This window comes from Artemia sp. Qi Xiang Cuo, chromosome 1 (assembly GCF_049724085.1).
Source record: "Artemia sp. Qi Xiang Cuo chromosome 1, ASM4972408v1, whole genome shotgun sequence".
Taxonomy (NCBI): domain Eukaryota; kingdom Metazoa; phylum Arthropoda; class Branchiopoda; order Anostraca; family Artemiidae; genus Artemia; species Artemia sp. Qi Xiang Cuo.
The window spans coordinates 10,521,938-10,542,797 of record NC_142794.1 but is presented as its reverse complement, the minus strand read 5'-3'; the positions used below and the strand labels follow the sequence as shown (position 1 = coordinate 10,542,797).

The following is a 20,860-nucleotide window of genomic DNA, read 5'->3' as shown; positions in this document are numbered from 1 at the left end:
CCTCCAATCACTTTCGACTATTAAAAAGGGCACTAGCCACTCCAATTTCCAATCGAATGAGCTCTTTTCGAAGTTTCTACGACGACTCCTTCGATACGAAGTGCCCGGGTATGGAGAAAAAAACAAAAAGAACAAAAAAAACAACACATTGTGCCCACATCGTTCTTTACTTTTTTCTCCTTTTTATTTACTTTACATATAGTATTGGTTAATGGGAAGTATACAGACGTTTTCATTGGTGATTTTATCTGGAAGTAGGGGGGTGGGGGTGGATCTGGGGTTACGTGGGAAGATCTTTCCATGGAGGAATTTTTCATGGGGGAAAGGACATTGCAGTATGAAGGGGGTACCGGATTTCCAAGCATTATCAAAAAAAACGATCAGAAATAAATAAAACAAAACAATTTTTTCAACTGAAAGTAAGGAGCAACATCAAAACTTAAAACGAACAGAAATTATTACGTATATGATTGGTTTCGCCTTCAAGTCAATACCTCGCTCTTTACGCTCTTTACGCTATTAAATGAAAAAACAAGTTTTCTTAACTGAAAGTAAGAAGCGACGTTAACAGTTAAAACGAACAGAAATTACTCCATATATGAAAGGGGCTGTCCCCTCCTCAACGCCTCGCTCTTTACGCTAAAGTTTTTTATTGTTTAAAAGAAATAAGAGTTGTGAGAAAGTCGGACTTTAGCGTAAAGAGCGGGGCGTCGAGGAGGGGACAGCCCCTTTCATATATGGAGTAATTTCTGATCGTTTTAAGTTTTAACGTCGCTTCTTACTTTCAGTTAAAAAAACTTGTTTTTTTTTATTTAATTTTTGAAAGTTTTTGAATTAATGCAAAGAATTGGTCACTTAAAAATTGAATTGGTCACTTAAAAAGGACACTAGAACTTTTAATTTCCGTTCCAATGAGTCCTCTTACGATATTCTAGGACCACTGGGTCGATACGATCACCCCTGGGGAAAAAAAAACATTAAAAAACAAATGAACACGCATCCGTGATCTTTCTTCTGGCAAGAAAAATGCAAAATTCCACATTTTTGTAGATAGGAGCTTGAAACCTCTACAATAGGGTTCTCTCATACGTTGAATATGATGGTGTGATTTTCATTCAGGTTCTATAGCTTTTAGGGGGTCTTTCCCCCTTTTTTCAAAAATCTGCCAAATTTTCTCAGGCGCGTAACTTTTGATGGATAGGACTAAACTCGATGAAAGTTATATATTTGAATTCAGCATTAGAATCTGATTCTTTTGATGTATCTTTTGGTAACAAAAACCCGTTTTCTAGAGTTTCTGTTACCATTGAGCCGGGTCGCTCCTTACTAACAGTTCGTTACCACGAACTGTTTGAAAGTTTTTTCAGTGCTTTCATAAGAGGTATTTATTCTAATTAACGGCCTTTGTGATTAAAGGGTCATTTTTAAAGAATCAGAACAAAATTCGAACTTTAGCGTAAAGAGCGATTTATTGACTAGGGGACGAACCCCCTAATATAAATATTAAAAATATATGAATATAGAAGTTCGTTACGTAAGTTAATTCGTAAGTTACGTATATTTATTACTAATGAAACGTTCGTAAATAAAATTAAACAACTTTCGAGAAAGCCATTTAACCGAAAAAAGTAAAATTAATATGGGAAGTTCGTTTTAATTATTCATGTAGGGTGAGCCAAAATCAAAAACTGCATAAATTCAAAAACGTTCAGAAATTAAATTAAAAAAAAACAAGTTTTTTTAACTGAAAGTAAGCAGCGACGTTAAAACTTAAAACGGACAGAAATTATACCGTATATAAAAGGGGCTGTCCCCTCCTCAACGCCTCGCTCTTTACGCTAAAGTTTGACTCTTTTTCACAACTCTATTTTTTAAAACTTTAAAATACGGTATAAATATACGGTATTTAAGTTTTATTGTTACTCCTTAATTTCAGCTTAAAAAAAACTTGTTTTTTCTTTATTTGATTTATATCATGCTCGGAATACCTCGTACCTGAGCAAAAATGACCTCTTTTTTGTATGTGATTTAAAGAGAATTAACTTTTTGGAGTTGATACAAATATTTAGAATGTAGTTTTAATCTTGTTTCCAGGATTGGAAATCTTGTCCAGCTACATAAGAGAGAAAATTATTTAATTCTCTCTATCTATCTTTTTAAGTCTCTAGTCATACTTTCAAATGCATTTAAAAAGAAAGTTGAGTGGAAAACTTTCAAGCTAACCCATTTAAAGTTTTGATGGTTTTGATTACTTAATAAGTAGCAAAAGATTCTAAGAGAATTTCTAAGGGTTTGAGCTAAGTTTCTATTGCACTAACCTAGTTTGAAGAGGACTAGACTTGAGCAGAAACAATTTTTCCAAAAGAAAAGTAAAGAATAAATTACATAAAGTGAAATATCTGCAAGCAAAAAAAAATATTGCCCTACTAGGGAATCACAAATTTTTATATTTAATATTTTAAAGTGCCAGGAGGATAAAAAATAAATATTTTTTTTCACCGTAGGTTTACTCTGAGGACCAATTTGAAGTCTATTCATACCTGAAAACTTTATTTACAAAAGATTTTGTTCTGATTGGTTCAAATCATGGTTTTAATATTGAATTTTTATTGAAATTTTTGAAGTTTTATATATATTGAAGTTAATATTGAAGTTTTAGGGCAGTGTCATATTTTCGTTGGTGTTGCCAAGTTGTATTGTTAAAATAAAAATCATAAGAAGCAGAACAGGACCATAAAAGACAGAAAAAAATACATAAAAAGAATCACTTTTATAATTAAAACGTTTACACTATTCCTGACCGTAAATGTGAAATTTTTATAGAAACTGCATTTGATATTCGACCAACATTCAGCCGTTTTAGAAATTAGTCTAATGATAAAGTCATTTTATGATATAATTGTTGCTAATTCAGTCGACCCAGCTCTAAATGGGTACCTGGAGAAATCTGGGCAAGATAAGCAGGAAGGGTGTGTGAAAGCACAGGATGGCTGGCCTCCGGCCCGTCATTATATTTCCTGGCTGAGGGCCCCGAAACAGAGATCAGCACTGCCGGTTTGGACCTTAAGGGTATAGTGCTGTCATACTTACTTACTTTTTTTTTAATTCAGTCGAATTAATGAATCTGTTATTCATTAACCAATAGAAAGTACAACATACTATTATTTAATTTTTATTTTGATATTAATACAAAAAAATAATTAATAACAATTAATCTAAAAAAAAACTCTTACTACTAAAGATTTCTTCTTCCGTCTTTGAAAGCTATTATCGAGAAAAAAATTCACAAAGTTAACTTGTAAGTCAAGTATGAAGTAAACTATAATACATAAAGTAAAACAGAAGTAAAACATGTAAAATAAAAGTGTTAAGGAATATGATGGACAAATATAAGTTTTAGCGAATAATACTATTTTATTCCCACTTAATGCATATGCAAAATTTATCTATGTACAGCCCCTGTAAAATTATTAATTAATGAATTAAATTAATCAACTAATTATTAATTGAGTATTATTATACGTTTAATATTTAATTTATGATTAATAAATAATTCGCTAATTACTTACTTAAAATTAATTAATCTAAAAAAAATTTATAATTTTATCAAATATATAAGAACTAATATAAATATTCACGTTTTATCATCACTTGACTTAAATATAAAATTAATCCATCCAAAAAATAATACAAGATTAATTAAATTAACGAACGAGGAATTACTTAATTCATATCAAGTTTTTAATACCTATTGCTAAATTAATACATATATTTTTAACTGATATATTAGTAAATATAAAATTTATTAATCTGAAAAACATATATGCAGTACCACCGAAGATTTCACCTTTCATTTTTGAAAACCATTATCTGGAAGGAAATCGAATAACAGCCACATGTTCTATTACGACTGGCGATACGCCAATCTCCATTTTCTGGGAGAGAGAAGATCAACCAGTGACAGGACAATTAGATAGCATATCGATTCGTCATCTTGACACATACACCTCCGTGATGACAATCCCTTCAGTTCGTGGATCTCATTCTGCCAGCTATAGTTGTGTAGCAAAGAATTCTGTATCCGAAGTTCGTATTAGCCAAGACCTCGTAGTACGTGGTAATTAGCTTTCGATAATAAACAGACTGCAACAAGACATGCTTTTTCAAGAAATTAAGTAAATTTCTAAGCACTTTTTTTTCTAAGAAATAGGTAGGACAGAGCCAGACAAGATTATACTATAGTTTTAAAGTTAACTAAAATTCGAAACTTATTGTTCATATATATATATATATATATATATATATATATATATATATATATATATATATATATATATATATATATATATATATATATATATATATATGCTACTGTGAATGTCCGAAATCTGGTGAATTTCGGCATTCACCGGGGAATGTTAACAAAAACATAGTCGCTTGGTGTATGTCCGAAATATTTGTTAGATAACTTAATTTCTAACTTTCACTGGAGAATATTGATATTCACCTTGCATTAATGGTGAATGTTGAGCATTTTATGACATTTATATTTTCTTCTCCGTAATTCAGTAGCTAAACATTTTTCGCCGCTCTTTCTAGGAGGAATGACGAAGAACGTAAAATACACAGTACATTTTTAATGAGAAAAGAAAATAATAGTAATAAAAAATTTTATACAGCGCAAATTTTGGATATGACTTGGTTACTGAATTATATACCATTATCTGATTGCAATATTGCTGGAGCACCAAATGTTTAAAAGTATTTGAAGAACGTGAAATCACTAAATTATGGGATTCAAATCTTATATTGAGGGTGGTGTCCAGCCTGTTAAAACTACAGAACTACATTAAAAAGCCTTTTGTGACAAAATTTCAATAGCAATTCGACTTGAAGTTCCCTGAATATTTATAACGTCGAATAAATATTTTTGAAATTTTCTAATATCTAGCTTGAACCTTTGTAAAGGTGTTACACAAAGAAGAAGAAAATGAGCTTTTAAAGACTAATCTAATTTTATTCATCTATATGACTGCCTGGCTCTGTTTACTATTTTTAACTTCGTATTAATTATATATTGATTTTCTTTTAACTCAAGCTGCATGCATTATTTTGAATCATTTTTTCCTTTTGCTGCTAGCTAAACCAAGAATTGAACAATTCTCATTCCGTGAGAACCTAACTCTGGGCATGCACACGCGAGTACTCTGCGGCATTAGCATGGGATCTTCACCATTTGAAATATATTGGCTGAAAGATGCACTACCATTAAGCAGCACTTCCCATAGGCAGGAAGTGAAATTGCTTGACGATTTCACAAGCGTTCTAAGCATATCTGACTTAAGCATGACAGATATCGGCTCTTATGAATGTATTGCCAAAAATCAGCACTTTCAAATTAGTCACGGAACACATCTCAATTTAAGAGGTAAGCAATGTTTTCCATCATCAAAGGTTTGTTTTCTTTCTTTTTTTTGTGCTTTTGATACAAGCATGCTCTTAAAATAATAACAGGAGTTTATATATTTCATTTTTTGCCTTTGAATGTAAGTGTTATAACTTCATTTGAGGAAAAAAAGTAGACACTAGGTAACTGAAGACTCCTTTGCATGCTCAGTCTTTTGTGCTATTTTGCAAATGGTTTGAAGACTCCTTGTGCTATTGGTCCAGTCTTTTGTGTTATTTTGAAGACTCCTTTGCATGTTCAGTCTTTTGTGCTATTTTGAAAAATAGTTTCAAATTGGTGTTAAAGATGAAATACAGGATGCTGAACTTTTAATATTATTTTGGGCCTGAACACTTTTTATTCCAATAGAGGCAGTGTTCCTTGAAAATGCTTTATCGCCTTTTCCCTGTAAAATGCTTGCTGTATAAATGACAATTTTTGATAATCGTTCTTTTTTGAGGGGAAATTAGTTTAATTAAAAACTATGATAAAATTACCTAAAACCTCCCAAACCATAACATCTCCCAAACCATTATCTAGTGGTTGCATAAGATAAAACCTGTGGTAGCTTAAATGACGTGAATGCTTCTGACTGTATTTCCACACATCGTTTTGTTTTACGAAGGATTACCCTCCTTAGGATAACTTTATTTGAAGAGTAGTTATCATAGAAGCACTCTAAAACAACAAAGTTCTAGCACATTCAAGACTTATTATGAAGCGGAGTCTCATGCCACGGATAAATATTTTCTCCCATCAATGCAGTATATTAAATCTAATTCTCACTGGTCCCAAGTAGTACTACACGAGATCTAGCGACAACAAATAAAATTTAGGAAAATAATATTTAAGAACATTTGGATCTTATGTAGCCTTCTTAACAAAAAAATGAAAAAAGTTCAAAATCATATAAATAATTATAATATCTATTACTCATAAATCTATTACACATTATCTATTACTCATATACATCACAATAATAAATGTGGAGTAAAACGGAAAAAAACTGTATTCTGGTACAAAAGTGAAAGATAAAAAAGGAATTCAAAGTAACAGAAAGAGGAAAATTGAGGGTCGGTAGGATAATTTTTGCATTAATTTAGTGGTTGACCACTTTTTAAAAAAAAACATGTTACATAAATAAAAGTAGTACCATTAGATTCCTTATTTTGTGTTCTTTCCAAATATCATGGTCAATTATTGGACAATGAAACCAACATGCCCTCCCCTTATCGTCCCATATATAGCCCTAAGATATAGTAAAAAACTAAAAGAAAATAACAATAAAAATAAAAGAAAAGGAAAAACTATAAAAAGGTAAAACTTAAATATGAAATTTTCATGTTATAATATTCAGCATGGTTCTATTAATCACATTTTTAACTAATTTGAAATAAATTTCTTATTCAGTAATGCAATAATTACTCAGGCGAAACTGAATCTCATTCCACCCCCTTAGATTAAAAAAATGAAATTTGTCCTCTCAAAATTTTACGAATTGGCACTAATCGCTATCTACTTGGAGTGGGGAATGGGGAGGTAGGTCATAAAAGAGACCCTGATATTTGAAAAATGCTTATAGTTAAAGGCAAGAGGTAAAGCTCTATCCCTTAAATGAATCCTTGTGTACCATCCAGCTGTCAATGTGGTGTATCCTTTTTTGGCCTTTAATATCTTAGTTTCAGGTTACTGTTTGAAATTATTAATGGAAGACATGGTTCATTGGAAAAAAAAAAAAATAAAAAAAACAGAACTAAAGCAAAGCTGAATCACTGCGGTAAAACAAATAAAATTGTACCTAGTATCATTAAAGGGTACTCGTAGATTTTTCTACGAATACTCAAGTGGTTAGCGCTCCAGACTTGAAATCCCGAGGCAAGGGCGGATCCAGGATTTTTTTTCGGGGGATTTTTACTAATTTTTGACTTTTTCGGGGGGGGGGGGTTACTAATTTTTGACTCAGTTTTCGACTAATTTTACTGATTTTTACCTAGGTTTTACGAATTTTCGACTCGGTCAAAAATTTTGGGGGGAGGGGGGGTTTAAATCGGGTACACCCCCCCCCCCGCCTGGATACGGCCTTGTCCCGAGGTCAGGATTTCTAATCCTGGTGGTGTTGGTTATTTGATTCAGAATGCGGGTTAATGATGTGACCCTGTAACCTCAGCCAGAGTCAACCCAGCTCTAAATGGGTACCCGGAGAAATCTGGGAGAAAAACACAGGAAGTGTGGGATAATTTGCCCCCAGCCACGCATTTCACTCCCGGCCAAACGCATTGAATCGGGAGATTGGTACCTGCGCAGCACAGACCATTGGTCAGCATAATTTTGTTTTTATGTTGAGTAGATTTTTCCTGGTCTCACTTAATTTCCTTTTCTTGTTAATTTAGGATAGTTTTTGAATTCATTATCAATATTATGCATAGATTTAGTTATCTTTAAAAAATAAATTGTGTAGATTGTTATCGATGAGTGTCAAGTGCCGTTGCTATATTTAGATAACATCTTCGTATCAACTGCTTTGATATCTAATTCTCTGCAATCTGATTTAGTAACTCCGTTTTGGAAGAAGGAGCCTGGTAATCTGACTGTTGGTCTGAGCCAACCCGTTTTCGTCGACTGCATGGCTGGTGGATCTCCAGAACCAGTTGTTCAGTGGTTTAGAATTGACGGTATGTGACATCTATATTATAATAGTTTTAATTCAAATGCACAGAGAGAGAAGAGAGAGGGGTTTTTTCTTGCTTTCCCGTGGCATATGCGCTTTTTTAACAAATCGCTTAGCTTTACATGTAAGATTAAATCAAAAAAAGTTTTCCTAAATAAAAGTAATGAGCGACACTAAGAGTGAAAAAATTAAACAGAATGTCCATGTATGAGGAGATCTGCCGCCTCCTCAATTCGCTCTTTCAGCAAAAGTTTTATAGAACCTTGTAGATGCTTTTTACTCCAATGTGACGGCCATTGTGTTTGAGCAGGCATGCTTGAAGAATTGGGACAAAAAGTCAAACTCTAATGTAAACAGTGTTTTTTTTTCTGTTTAATTTTTTTTTTACATTTTAATAGTTTGCCCAGAGCTACCATAAATTTGAAGAATTTAGGGAAAATCCAAATCAGCACAATCATATTTTGGTTTTGTAAATATTGTAAACTCACATCTACGATTTCGGTTTTTATTGGCAAGGGTTGCTTTTTGTTTACAATTTGTATTTACGAGCTGTTTCATCAAAGACTCTCTTAAATATGAAAAAGGTCTACTGCTTCCTCCTTCAACTTCCCGTTTCTTACATTTAAGTTTAATACTCTTGAAACAGCGCTTGGAGAATGATATTCATCTCTACAAAAGAAATTCTTTGGATGTCTATTTGAAGGGTGGGCGTTAGAATATCAGAAATCATGGGGTTATTATTTCAACAGTTCAAAACTGAATTGTTTAATAATGAAAAAGGGTATGTCCTTTATGGATGCCATATGGGGGATGAAAGATGAGAAACATTAAGACATTTGTGTACAGAATTGGGAATGAGAAATATTGCCATTTATGCTCAATGAAAAAAGCTCCATTTAGTCCTCACCCACCAACCTATGGCCAAGAATTTTCCTGATGACATTCGTTGTGTTATCTCAACAATTCTTCCTCTGAGTTAATTGGTATTGGAATGCAGTCTTTTATGCTACAATAAAAGATTGTCTATATTAAAAGGAGTGCTATTCTCCCAAAGCACTAATATTAAAGGTATATTCCAAATTGCTCGAAAATCGAAAGAGATTAGAAAATCAATGTCTTCCCCGCTCCTGTCCCAAACCCCATTCTGTGTTTATCTGAAGGCTCATGGTGAGTGAGAAAATTTGGGCCTAAATATATATTTTTGAGACTGTAGGCAAAATTCTTCCGCTTATTCTTTCGCTTCTTCTGCTTATACAAATATTATTTTGCTCTCCTCGTTAATGGCTGTTGTGCAATTTTACGCATCTGTACATACATTTATAAAACCAAGAATAAATAAACTTAGCTAAATGAAGCTTCAAAAGAAATTGTCATATTTATTTTGCTTTGATTTCATGCATCTCTAGGAACGAATGTGTCATCGCCGAGCATTACTCTATGCGAAACTGGAATGCTCAACACATAATTTTCCAAAAATTTAAATCGATTAGCTATCTAAGAATTTTCACTAAAGGGTTTTTTTAACCCTATTGGCTATATGTTTTTTGTTATATCACAAAACGTTGTTAAGTGCTAATTTGTTTCAGTACAAACCTTTTCATGTAAATCAAAACGTCACTAGAATGTTCAATTTTCTTTCTAAAGAGTTTTTTTTTCCGGTATTCAACAACTATTGGTTCGACAATATCACGCTTGACAAAATTTAAATAAACACAGACACGAGCATCCATTTCGAAAAAAATAGGATCTCTTTTGTGCTGATTTATATATATATATAAGGTATAAATTTCGTCGAAATTGGTTTTTGGGATGTAATCCCCTATTTCCCAAATGGAACACATTTTCCAACGCTCCTAAGTTTTTTTGGATATTTATATACTTAGGGAATTTTATATATTTGAAATTAGCATAAAAATTCAATTGTTTTATTACATATATTGCTATTAGAACTCGTTTTCCCCCTTTTGGTTACTATTATCACGATTCGCTTCTCAATTAAAGTTCAGTAGCACCAAGTGTATAATGTAAGGGATGAACAAACGTACAACCTATTATTTCTATTTAAACGGTGATAGGAACGAAGTTTCTGGTGTCACCTTCCCCCTTTACTTCCCAATGACGTACTAGGCTTTAGACTTTTACAGCTATGGAAGGGTGCAGTTGCCAAACTCATGTTTGAAGTGATTTTTGTTTGTTTAAAGCTTGATTTGCATATTCAATTTAAGTTTTACTCTTTTTATGATTTATTTATTCATTTGTGTTAATACCTGTTTTATATTTAATTTCTGCTCATTTTGGGATTCATTTATTCTTTAATGGTAGGCTCTGGTCGTTTTAAATATGAAATTTTTTCTGATTTTTTTATTCTGTTTTATTTTTAACTTCCTTTGAAAAACTTATTTTTCAGATTTTTTTTAATTAATTTCTCTTCGTTTTTGATTGTCAAAGTTACAAGTTTCAACATACATATTTCAAAATTTTGATCGGGTCCATTACGGAGAAAAGAGTGCAAAGGGCAGAGGTACTTCCATATGAAGTACCTTTCGGGAAAAAATAAATTAATAAAACATTGAACCCTTCAGCGTTGCCTCTTACATAGTCTTTTTCATTGGTTAAGATATACAAATATTTTAAATCTTTTCGTTTTTTTCAACAAGAATCTGTATTTGTGCTTACTATTTATACCTTGGATAGAATTTTTCAACCATTTTTAATAAAACACGTCCTTTATGAAAATCTGGATACATACAGTGTATTGCGGTCCGCACATACACACCTCGTATGCGGAAAAATTAAAACTTTCGAAGAGAAGGGAAAAACAATACATTTAGGGAAGGGAATTACAATACATTTCCTGTAAAATTCAAGTCATAATTTAGGATATAAAAAAGAAGAAAAATTGAATTATATGCAGATATAATTTAAAATTATGTGGTAAAATATTTACTTAGATATGTAATACCTACAAGGTGGGCGTCAATTGAGTTCGTATGATACAAGGCATGCAAGCACGACATAAACACTCCTCTTTATACGAGGGGTGTGCAGATTACTGTTTTTAAACATCCCTAAACATGTGATGGATGAGTACTTGACATAAGTGACTTAAACCAACACAAAGTTTGCTTATTTGGAATTAACTCACAAATCCAAAGTAAAGTACGAATAAAGCAAATGAAAATACGCGAAAACGGGTATAATATTTTAAATAAAACAGTTGACCAAACTGAAAAAAAACAACTTTTAATGATAAAAAACTTCTATATTTTCATTTGTTTAATTTGTAAAGGAGAATCCAGTGTGGTTTAAGAAATTATTTAATTAATCTAAAGTGAAATAAAATGTTTGTGGAAAACCATTTTCCCATGTATTTAAAAGACAGCTTTCCAGAAAGGTTACAATCAGGCAGAATTTTTTTCAGAGACAAAATGCAAAACCTCACAAGCCTCCGTAGAGCTACGCAAGAAGCGAACGGAAAGTGTCAACAAAATTAACCATAACAGTTGAAAGTGATTGGAGGGCAACTAACACCCCTCTCACGCCCACCATTTCCCCAAAAATATACAATCAAAATTTTTAGATATACTTTTGTTCAACACAGTTGAAAGTTTTGGACATTATGTCTTTGAGGATGGTAACCTCCTCATAGCCCTCAGGGAAAGGGTTGTAAGTTATGCCCTGGGGGCATATAAGGTTTCTATAGAAAGTGTTGCCGTAGAAACTTCAAAAAGGGCTAATTTGATTGGAAATTGAAAGAGCTAGTGCCCTTTTTAATAGTCGAAAGTGATTGGAGGCATGGGTGCCCATAAGGGGGAGGGCAGGAGGGGGCACCAGCCTCCTCCTGACTGAATGATACTGCCTTATTTTTTATATTTTGTTTTGAAATTTCTATTATATAGTATTAATAGTGCCAATTAGACAAGGTAAGCCCCCCCCCCCTCCTGGAATTCAACCTAAGGGCGCTCATGAATGGAGGGTAGCTAACCCCCCTCTCACGCAATTATTTTCCCAAACACATCCAATCATAATTTTGAGACAGCCATTTTGTTCAACGTACTTAAAAATTCTGGAAATTATGTCTTTGAGGATGACAAACCCCCGACACCCCTCAGGGCAATGATTGCAATGGTCTTTGAGGATGATGACCTCCCCAAACCCCTTGGGGCATATATAGTTTTTTATAGAAAGCATTGTCGTAGAAACTTCAAAAAGGGCTCATTCGATTGGAAATTGAAAGGGCTAGTGCCCTTTTTCATAGTAGAAAGTGATTGGGGCAACTAAAAGCCATTTTGTTCAACGTAGTTCACAAGGTCCAGAAATTATGTCTTTGAGATTGACAAGCCCCCCAAAGCCCCCAGGGCAAAGGTTGTAAGTTATGCCCCGAGGGCATATAAGGTTTTTTTTATAGAAAGCGTTGTCGCAGAAACTTCAAAAAGGGCTCATTAAATTGTGAATTGACCGGACTAGTTTCCTCTTTATATTAAGATTTTGATTACTATGCATCAGTATATATATATTAGACTGACAATGCACATTCATTTGTATTTTTTTTTCAGTAAAGCGCAAATTATGTTCTGGCCTTGGGAAGGCATAGGGGTTTTGAGCCCTACTTATATTAATTTCTATTCGTTTTCAGTTTGACTCGGTTATTTAGTGTAGTTTCTGTTCGTTTTGGGTTTCATTTATTTATCGATGCTGATTTATGGTAGTTTCACTTTTGGTAGACTATTCTATTTTATTTTTGCTCATTTTTGGTTTAATGGAGTTATTTACTTTTCTTTTAAAAACTTATTTGCGGAAAAAGATTTTTAATTAATTTCTGTTTGTTTTATATTGACATAGTCTTTTCAGGGAAAAATAAAATAATTCTTTAAATCTTTTCGTTCTTTTAATACTTTATAGTTTGGCCTGCTATTTGTATGCTGGAGAGACATTTTCAGCAATTTTTAACAACATAAACCATTTTAAAAATCTGGACGCAAATAGTACTGTTCAATTTAGTTTCATACCTCCTCTAGTTGACCTGAGATGGAAAACTTCATACCGCTCGCAAAAAAATCTGTTTACTTTCTTTGATAGCTTGGATACACTTAAGCTGTTTTGGTTATATTAAATTATATAAGCAGAAGCAGCCCCGAAAGTTTAATCATAATATCCTCAGTCGTTCTTGGGATACTGCTGTGATGCCTTATTGGGAATTAGCATTAGCACAGTGTATTTTGATTTAATGTTAAGGCTCCATTTAGTTTTCAAACATAATGGGAAAATGGGAGGGTGGGCGTGGGAGGGGGACTAGTTGCCCTCCAATCGCTTTTGACTATTAAACCGGGCATTCGCCCTTTCTATTTTCAATCGAATGAGCCCTTTTCGAAGTTCCTAAGATAACTCCTGCGATACGAAGTGCCCTGGTCTAAACAAAAAAAAGGAAAAAAATAATAATACATTGTACCCACATCGGTTTTTGCTATAAAAATGTCAAGCCTTCCAATCACTTTCGACAATTAAAAAGGGCACTAGCCCTTTCAATTTTCAATCGAATGAGCACTTTTCGACTTTCTAAGACAACACTTTTTATAAACACCTTATATGCCCCCAGGGCATAAATTACAACCTTGCCCTGAGGGCTATGAGTGGGTTGTCATCCTCAAAGACCTAATTTCCAGAACTTTCAACTACGTTAAACTAAATGACTATCTTAAAATTTTGATTGGATGCGTTTGGAGAAATGGAGAGCGTGGGAGGATGGTTAGTTGCCCTCCAGTCACTTCCGACTATTAAAAGGGCACTAGCCCTTTCAGTATCCAATCGAATGAGCCCTTTTTGCAGTTCTTAAGACAACGCTTTCTACAAGAACCTAATATGCCCCAGGACATAACTTACAACCCTTGACCTGAAGGCTGTGAGGGGGTTGTCATCCTCAAAAAAATAATTTCCAGATCTTTCAACTATGTTGAACAAAATAGCTATCTCAAAATTTTGATTGTATGTGTTTTGGGAAATGGTGGGGGCTAGCATTCTCAAAGACCTATTTTCTAAAACTTTTAACTACGTTGAACAAAATGGCTATGTAAAAATTTTGATAGGATATGTTTGGGGAAAAGGTGGGCATGAGAGGGGGTTAGTTGCCCTCAAATCACTTTCAACTACTAAAAAGGGCACTAGCCGTTTGAATTTCCAATCAAATGAGCCCTTTTCGAAGTTTCTACGACAAATCTTTCAATACAAACCTTATATACCACCAGGGCATAACTTACAACCCTTGCCATGAGGACTGTGGGAGGAGTGTCATCTTCTTAGATATAATTTTCGGACCTTTCAGCTACTTTGAATAAAATGGCCATCTCAAAACTTTGATTGGATGTGTTTGGATAAATGGTGGGAGTGGAAAGGGTGTTTGTTGCCTTCCAATCACTTTCGACTATTAAAAAGAGCATTAGCCATTTGAATTTCCAATCAAATGAGCCCTTTTTGAAGTTTCTATGACAACGGTTTCTATAAAAAAAAAACTTATATGCCCCAAGGGCGTAACTTACAACCCTTGCCCTGAGGGCTGTGTGGGGGTGGGGGGGGGGGGTTGTCTTGCTCAAAGACCTAATTACTAAAATTTTCAACTACGTTGAACAAAATGGCTATCTCAAAATTTTGATTGGATGTGTTTGGGGAAAAGGTGGGCTTAGGAGAGGGATTAGTTGCCTTCCAATCACTTTCAACTGAATTTGTATCCAGACCTTTCAACTACATTGAACAAAATGGTTATCTCAAAATTTTGATTGTATGTGATTTGGGAAATGGTGGGGGCTATCATCCTCAAAGCCCTAATTTCTAAAATCTTTAACTACGTTGAACAAAATGGCTATCTAAAAATTTTGACTGGATGTGTTTGGGGAAAAGGTGGGCGTGAGAGGGGGGTTAGTTGCCCTCAAATCACTTTTGACTATTGAAAAGGGCACTAGCCCTTTGAATATCCAATCGAATGATTGGAAATTCACCCTTGCCCTTGTAAGTTACTCTTGCCCTCAGGGCAAGGGTAACTTACAACCCCTGCCCTGAGGGCTGTGGGGGGGGGATGGTTGTCATTCTCAAAGAACTAATTTCCAGAATTTTCAACTACGTTGAACAAAATGGCTATCTCAAAATTTTGATTGGATGTGCTTGGGGAAAAGGTGGGCGTGGGAGTTGCCGTCCAATCACTTTCAACTATTGAAAAGGGCACTAGCCCTTTCAATTTCCAATCGAACGAGACTTTTTTAAGGTTTCTACGACAACGCTTTCTGTAAAAAGCTTATATACTCCCAGGACATAACTTAAAACCCTTGCCCTGAAGGCTTTGTGGGATTGTCCTCCTCAAAAACATAAGTTCTATCCGGAAATCAACTACGCTGAACAAAATGACTAGCTCAAAATTTTGATTGGATGTGTTTGGGGAAATGGTGGGCGTGGAAGGGGTGTTAGCTGCCTTCCAATCACTCTCGACTATTAAGAAGGGCACAAGCCACTCCAATTTCCAATCGAATGAGCCCTTTTTGAAGTTTCTACGACGACTCTTTTGCTACGAAGTTCCCTGGTCTAAGACTAAGAAACCAAAAAAAAAAAAATACATTGTGCCAACATCGGTCTCTAATTAGGCACCGCTGTTGTGCTGCCTATGATAGGCCAATTGCATAATCTTTGAGGGTTGACATAACCAATATCCTTTGTGACATAGTTACTGGACCGCTCTACTCTTCTGAATAAAATGACTGTCTCAAACTTTTGACGGAATATGTTGGAAGAGGGCTTCTGAATAAATTTTGAGACTGCACTGGCTGATCCTGATAAAACATAAAATCGCGAAGAAAGGAAGAAAACGAGGACAATTAAGAGCCAGTAAAACAAAATTAAAAATTATGCAAATATTTCGGTCAAGACCTCCGCTTGACCGTTCTCAGTGCAGAATAAAACTAATAAAAATATAAAAAACCAAACCTTCAAATAAAACACAAAACTAATTGATGACAATTTTGAAAGGCTCGTCCAATTTTAGTTCTTTTTTTTTATTTTAAGGTTTGGTATTTTATATTTTTATCAGTTTTATTCTGCACTGAGGACGGTCAGGCGGAGGTCTTGACCGAAATATTTGCATAATTTTTCAATTTTTTCCTTGGCTGTTAATTGTCCTCGTTTTCTTCCTTTCCTCGCAATTTTATATTTTAAGAGGGCTGCTTGTCCTCCCATCTTTTTTGAGACTTAAAAAGAGTACTAGAACTTTTAATTTCAAATTTAATTAGATCCTTTAAAAGTTTCAATTATATTTGTAGCCTAGTTGTAGAGAGGGGCCGCCTGGGATATATTATCTGATGATTTTCTTCTTTAACTTGGTGATTTTCCTTGAGTTTGATTAAATTTTGTGATTTTCTACAAAAGCGGTTGATATTCCACGCATGATTGGTTTTTGCTGTTTTACTGAATTGGTGTAAAAATGTAACCTATACTTAGTATACACCAACCTTTACTTAGTTATAGCCCTACATCTGAAATAATGACAGATTTGATTTTTATTTGATTTAAATTACAGATTTTGATTTGATATTATTTGAATATTGACGGATTTAATTTCCTTGTGTACAGTTTGTACCGCCATTTTGAACTAGTACATGATCCATATAAGATTTTGGCTAAATTGTTGTAGAAAGTATGGTTAATTAAACAACATAAATTTCTTCCTAATAATAGTAGCAAACGGTGCTCTGTACTTCAAATAGTTTGTCTTTATATCAAGTCATCCTTCTCATTTCCAATTTGAGGATGAAACTCAGGGATAGCTGTTTAGATATTAGAGTCCTTATTGTTCTTTTTTTATGTCTGCTCTGCTTATCTAACTTGTTAGCGTAAAGATAAACTGTAGTATGAGACCAAAAATTCTTGAATATTCAAAGTAAATCTTGGGAATTGATTCCGAGTTCACGAGCTGATGCATTAATTAAAAGAGCTAGCAACAAAAACTTTATCACAGAGGGGGGGGCATGGGCGCCCATAAGCTGAATTCCAAGGGGGGGCAAACTTCGTCTAATTACTACTTTTAATGCTATATAATAGAAATCTCAGAACAAAAATATAAAAATAAGGCAGCATCATTCAGCCAGGGGGGGGGCAAGAGCCCCTCCGGCCCCCCCCCCCCCATATGGTGGCCCATGGGGGGGACCCTGCCAGCTACATTTCGTGAAGTTGTGGGTTTGCAAAATGACTGCTAATGATGAAATCTGTTTCTACTGGCTGGTAGAATTGTTTGCTCTCTGGCTCTTACGCATTTTTGCCAAGATGCTTCTACTGTATGATTTCTTTAAACCACAGTATTTAGGTGATTACCAAAGCAGGGGATTTGTCAAAGGAACCATGGAATAAGATTCATCACCGTTTGTCTGATATTTTAGCTTAGGCTTGACCCACGACATATTTCCGGAGGCAAACCGAATATATAAGCAATTGATACCATTTTAGTGGTCATTTTCAAAGATAAAGTTTACCATTAGGGATGCAAACTGTGGCGCAGGAATTAAAAACACTTATACATAAGCAAACGAAATTATATTTAAGGACAAAAGAGGAGTATTGTGGTTGTTCATTTCAATGGAAACCAAGCAAAAACAAAAAAAGTAGAATAATAGTTAGCTATTAGTAACTAATTACAGTTATTAGTAACCATTATGATAGTTATTAGTAATAGTTAACTAATAAAAAAGGCTTTCTTATGTCCAGGATTATAGATCACAATTTCAGCTTTTAATTGGAATTCCATTTTGTGGTATAAGTTGTCTTCCTTATTTAAGTAATTAAAAGCCTTGTTTTACCTCAGGGTGCCCAACGTGTATTTTTGGTTAAAGCCTATCATTTAAAGCTTATTATTGACCACCGATTTTTAGTGATTATGGTTTAATGTTGGTGATTTTCTTGGTGAAAGTTTGGTGATTTGTTTTTTGTCGTGCTGGTAACCCTGGTTGGAATTTGAAATACATGTCCCATGCCAGCAATGAATTGAGTTGAGCCGAAAAAAATAAATAAAAAATTCTCAGTTAAAGCAAGCGTAGTCCCACATTAACATAAATTCAGCAGCCTAGGCTAGGATTTTTTCAAATGACAGATTCAAACCTTCTTGCCTATGACATACAAAAACCTGCATAGCTCACCCTTACTAGCCTAGGACTGAGATTAGGCTTAGCCTAACTGAACTTTTGGTGGGAGTTTGCTCAGGAATTGTTCTTCATCATTAAAGTAAATGGACTGTTGAGGGAGACACTTAATAGCCAAATTCTTCATCTGTTTTGCTTATGTGCAGAATGTTGACATAGGACAAGTCTAACTAAAAATGTTTCATTAGGCCTATTGAATAGGCTAGCCATAGACTAAAATCCCTTAAAGCCATGAATGGTGCATAGGGCATCTACAAAGCCTTGCCAGGCATCATGGAACTGAGCTGCAGCCATGACATCCTCTCACTATGTTGATAGGCTACCAGCCTACATTTAGTTTAAATCTGATATTCCTTCTCTGGCCTATCATATTGATACTATGGATTAGATTCAAATCATCCACATTCCCTGTGGTTGCTGGACTTTGGGTTGAACTAATTTCAGTATGGGTGTTCTGTTTTATTATTCATATTGTAGATAGGCTAGGTAATTTTGAGACAAAGAAAGGAAATATGCTTCATTCCTTTCTTTCAAGCCATTTTTTACTGTTGTTTCAGCCCAGTTATATTGTATTACTATTTTGTGCTGCCTTCATTTTATTTTGATTGTTTGTCTTATAGTTTTTAATTTAAGGTAATTAGTAATCAAATAGAAAGCCACCCTACAATTTTAGTTGAACTATCTTGTTATACCTCAAAAAGACAAAGGGAATATGTAGAGTTAATTTTGTACAATAATTGCAAGATTTGCTGTTTCATTTCAGTAATAGGCTAACCTTTCATAAAAATGTGAAATTGTTGGCACTGATTATACAACTTTAGGTACTTGGTTGATTAAGATGAGAATTTACTGTTTTCACTCAAATTGCTTAATATCTAATGAAAAAAAATACATAAGATATATCAATGTTTGTCAGCTGTTGGATACAACATATGATAAGTGATTATATCTCCCTAACTCCATTCACTTTCTCAAAATGTAGTAAAATGTGAAGTCAAAGATTGGCTTCAAATAGTTTGTCTTGTTGCAAGTCATCCTTCTCACTTCCAATCTGAGGATAGGACTCATGGATAGCTATTTATATAGGCTACTATAAGTATTCACAGTCCTTTTTGTTCTTTTTTTTATATCTTCTCTGCTTATCTAAATTTTTTGCATAAACATAAACCATAGTATTAGACCTAAAATTGTTGAAGATTCAAAGTAGGTCATTCTAAAGTCACTAGCTGATGCATTAATTAACAAAGCTAGCAACAACAAATTTAGCACAAGAGGGGGAGGCAACCCTGCCAGGTACATTTCATGAAGTTGTGGGTTTGCAAAATGGCTGCTGTTACAAAGTTAATGATGACATCTGTTTCTGCTGGCTGGTAGAATTGTGTGCTCTCTGGCCCTTGTGTTCTTTGCCAAGATGCTTCTTTTGTATGGTACCCCCAAACCATAGTATTTAGACAATTGACCAAAGCAGGGGTCTTGTCAAAAGAACCAGGGGAATAAGATATATCCCTGTTTGTCTGATATTTCAGCTTAGGCTTGACTGATGACAATTTTATGGAGGCAAAACAAGTAGGCCTATATAAGAAGTCAACACCATTTGAGTGGTCTTTTTCAAAGCTAAAGTTTACCATTGAGGATGCATACTGTGAAGGGATTAAAAATGCTCATAAGCAAATAAAGTTCAATTTGAGGACAAAAGAGGAATTTTTTGGTTATTCATTTCAATGGAAACCAAGAAAAAAAAAACAAAAAAACAAAACAAAAGGTTTTGTAAAGTTAAAACAAAGACAGATAAAATAGTTAAATAAATAAAAAGGCTCTATTTATGTCCAGAAACAGGATTTTAGATTACATTTTCTGTTTTTGGTTAGAATTCTGTTTTTTGGTAAAAATTCTCCTCCTTTTTGAATTAGTTGAAGGCCTATGAAAAACATGATATCTTACCTCAGGGTGCCCAACGTGTTTTTTGGTGTAAAGCCTATCATTATTGACCACAAATTTTTTGGTGAAATGCTGGTGATTTTCATGGTTAAATGTTTGTGATTTTTATTTGGTTGCAGTGGCAACCCTGCTTCCAGCTAGTTCAAATCTGCCACAACTTATCCTCAATTCTCTAACTTACTATTAAGCTATTCTTGAGATATTTCTTTCTCATCTTTTTGAAAATCTACATGCTCATAGTTTGTTTTGATTTAGTTCAACATTCACCTAGATATTCCTTGACAGCTTTACCTTGATACTCTTAGCTTGCATAGTAGCAATGGTTGTAGTAGGATTAGTTGCCATATGCACATAGCACCTTTAGTTTCTTCAACGTCTCCTTCAACACACACTGAAAGTTACAAATTAATACCTTCAGCTGTTCCTGAAACATCTCTGATACAACCTATTTAGGCATATTGTATTTCAATGTAGTTCCAGACAGTTTCAATATTTCCCAAATTTGTGTCTTAATACCCTTAGTTTTAGTAGCAGCAGTATTAGTAACAGCAGCAGTAGAATTAGTAGCTGTAGCTTTAGTGGCAGTATTAGTTGTAGAAGTAGTAATAACAGTAGCAGTTTTAGTAGCATGAGTAGAAGCAG

The 20,860-nt window shown here is 34.1% G+C and overlaps 1 protein-coding gene across 3 annotated transcripts in view; it reads left to right on the top strand.

Annotated features, from left to right (window-relative positions):
* LOC148956001 (cell adhesion molecule Dscam2-like) overlaps nucleotides 1–20,860 on the top strand; it is a 240,243-nt gene that overhangs the window by 67,306 nt on the left and 152,077 nt on the right. For all 3 annotated transcript variants that reach the window (XM_089093545.1, XM_089093538.1, XM_089093530.1), the window contains exons 8-9: nucleotides 5,141–5,428; nucleotides 7,999–8,118. In XM_089093545.1, coding sequence (XP_088949671.1) covers nucleotides 5,141–5,428; nucleotides 7,999–8,118 — 408 coding nt within the window. The remainder of the gene's footprint in view (nucleotides 1–5,140; nucleotides 5,429–7,998; nucleotides 8,119–20,860) is intronic.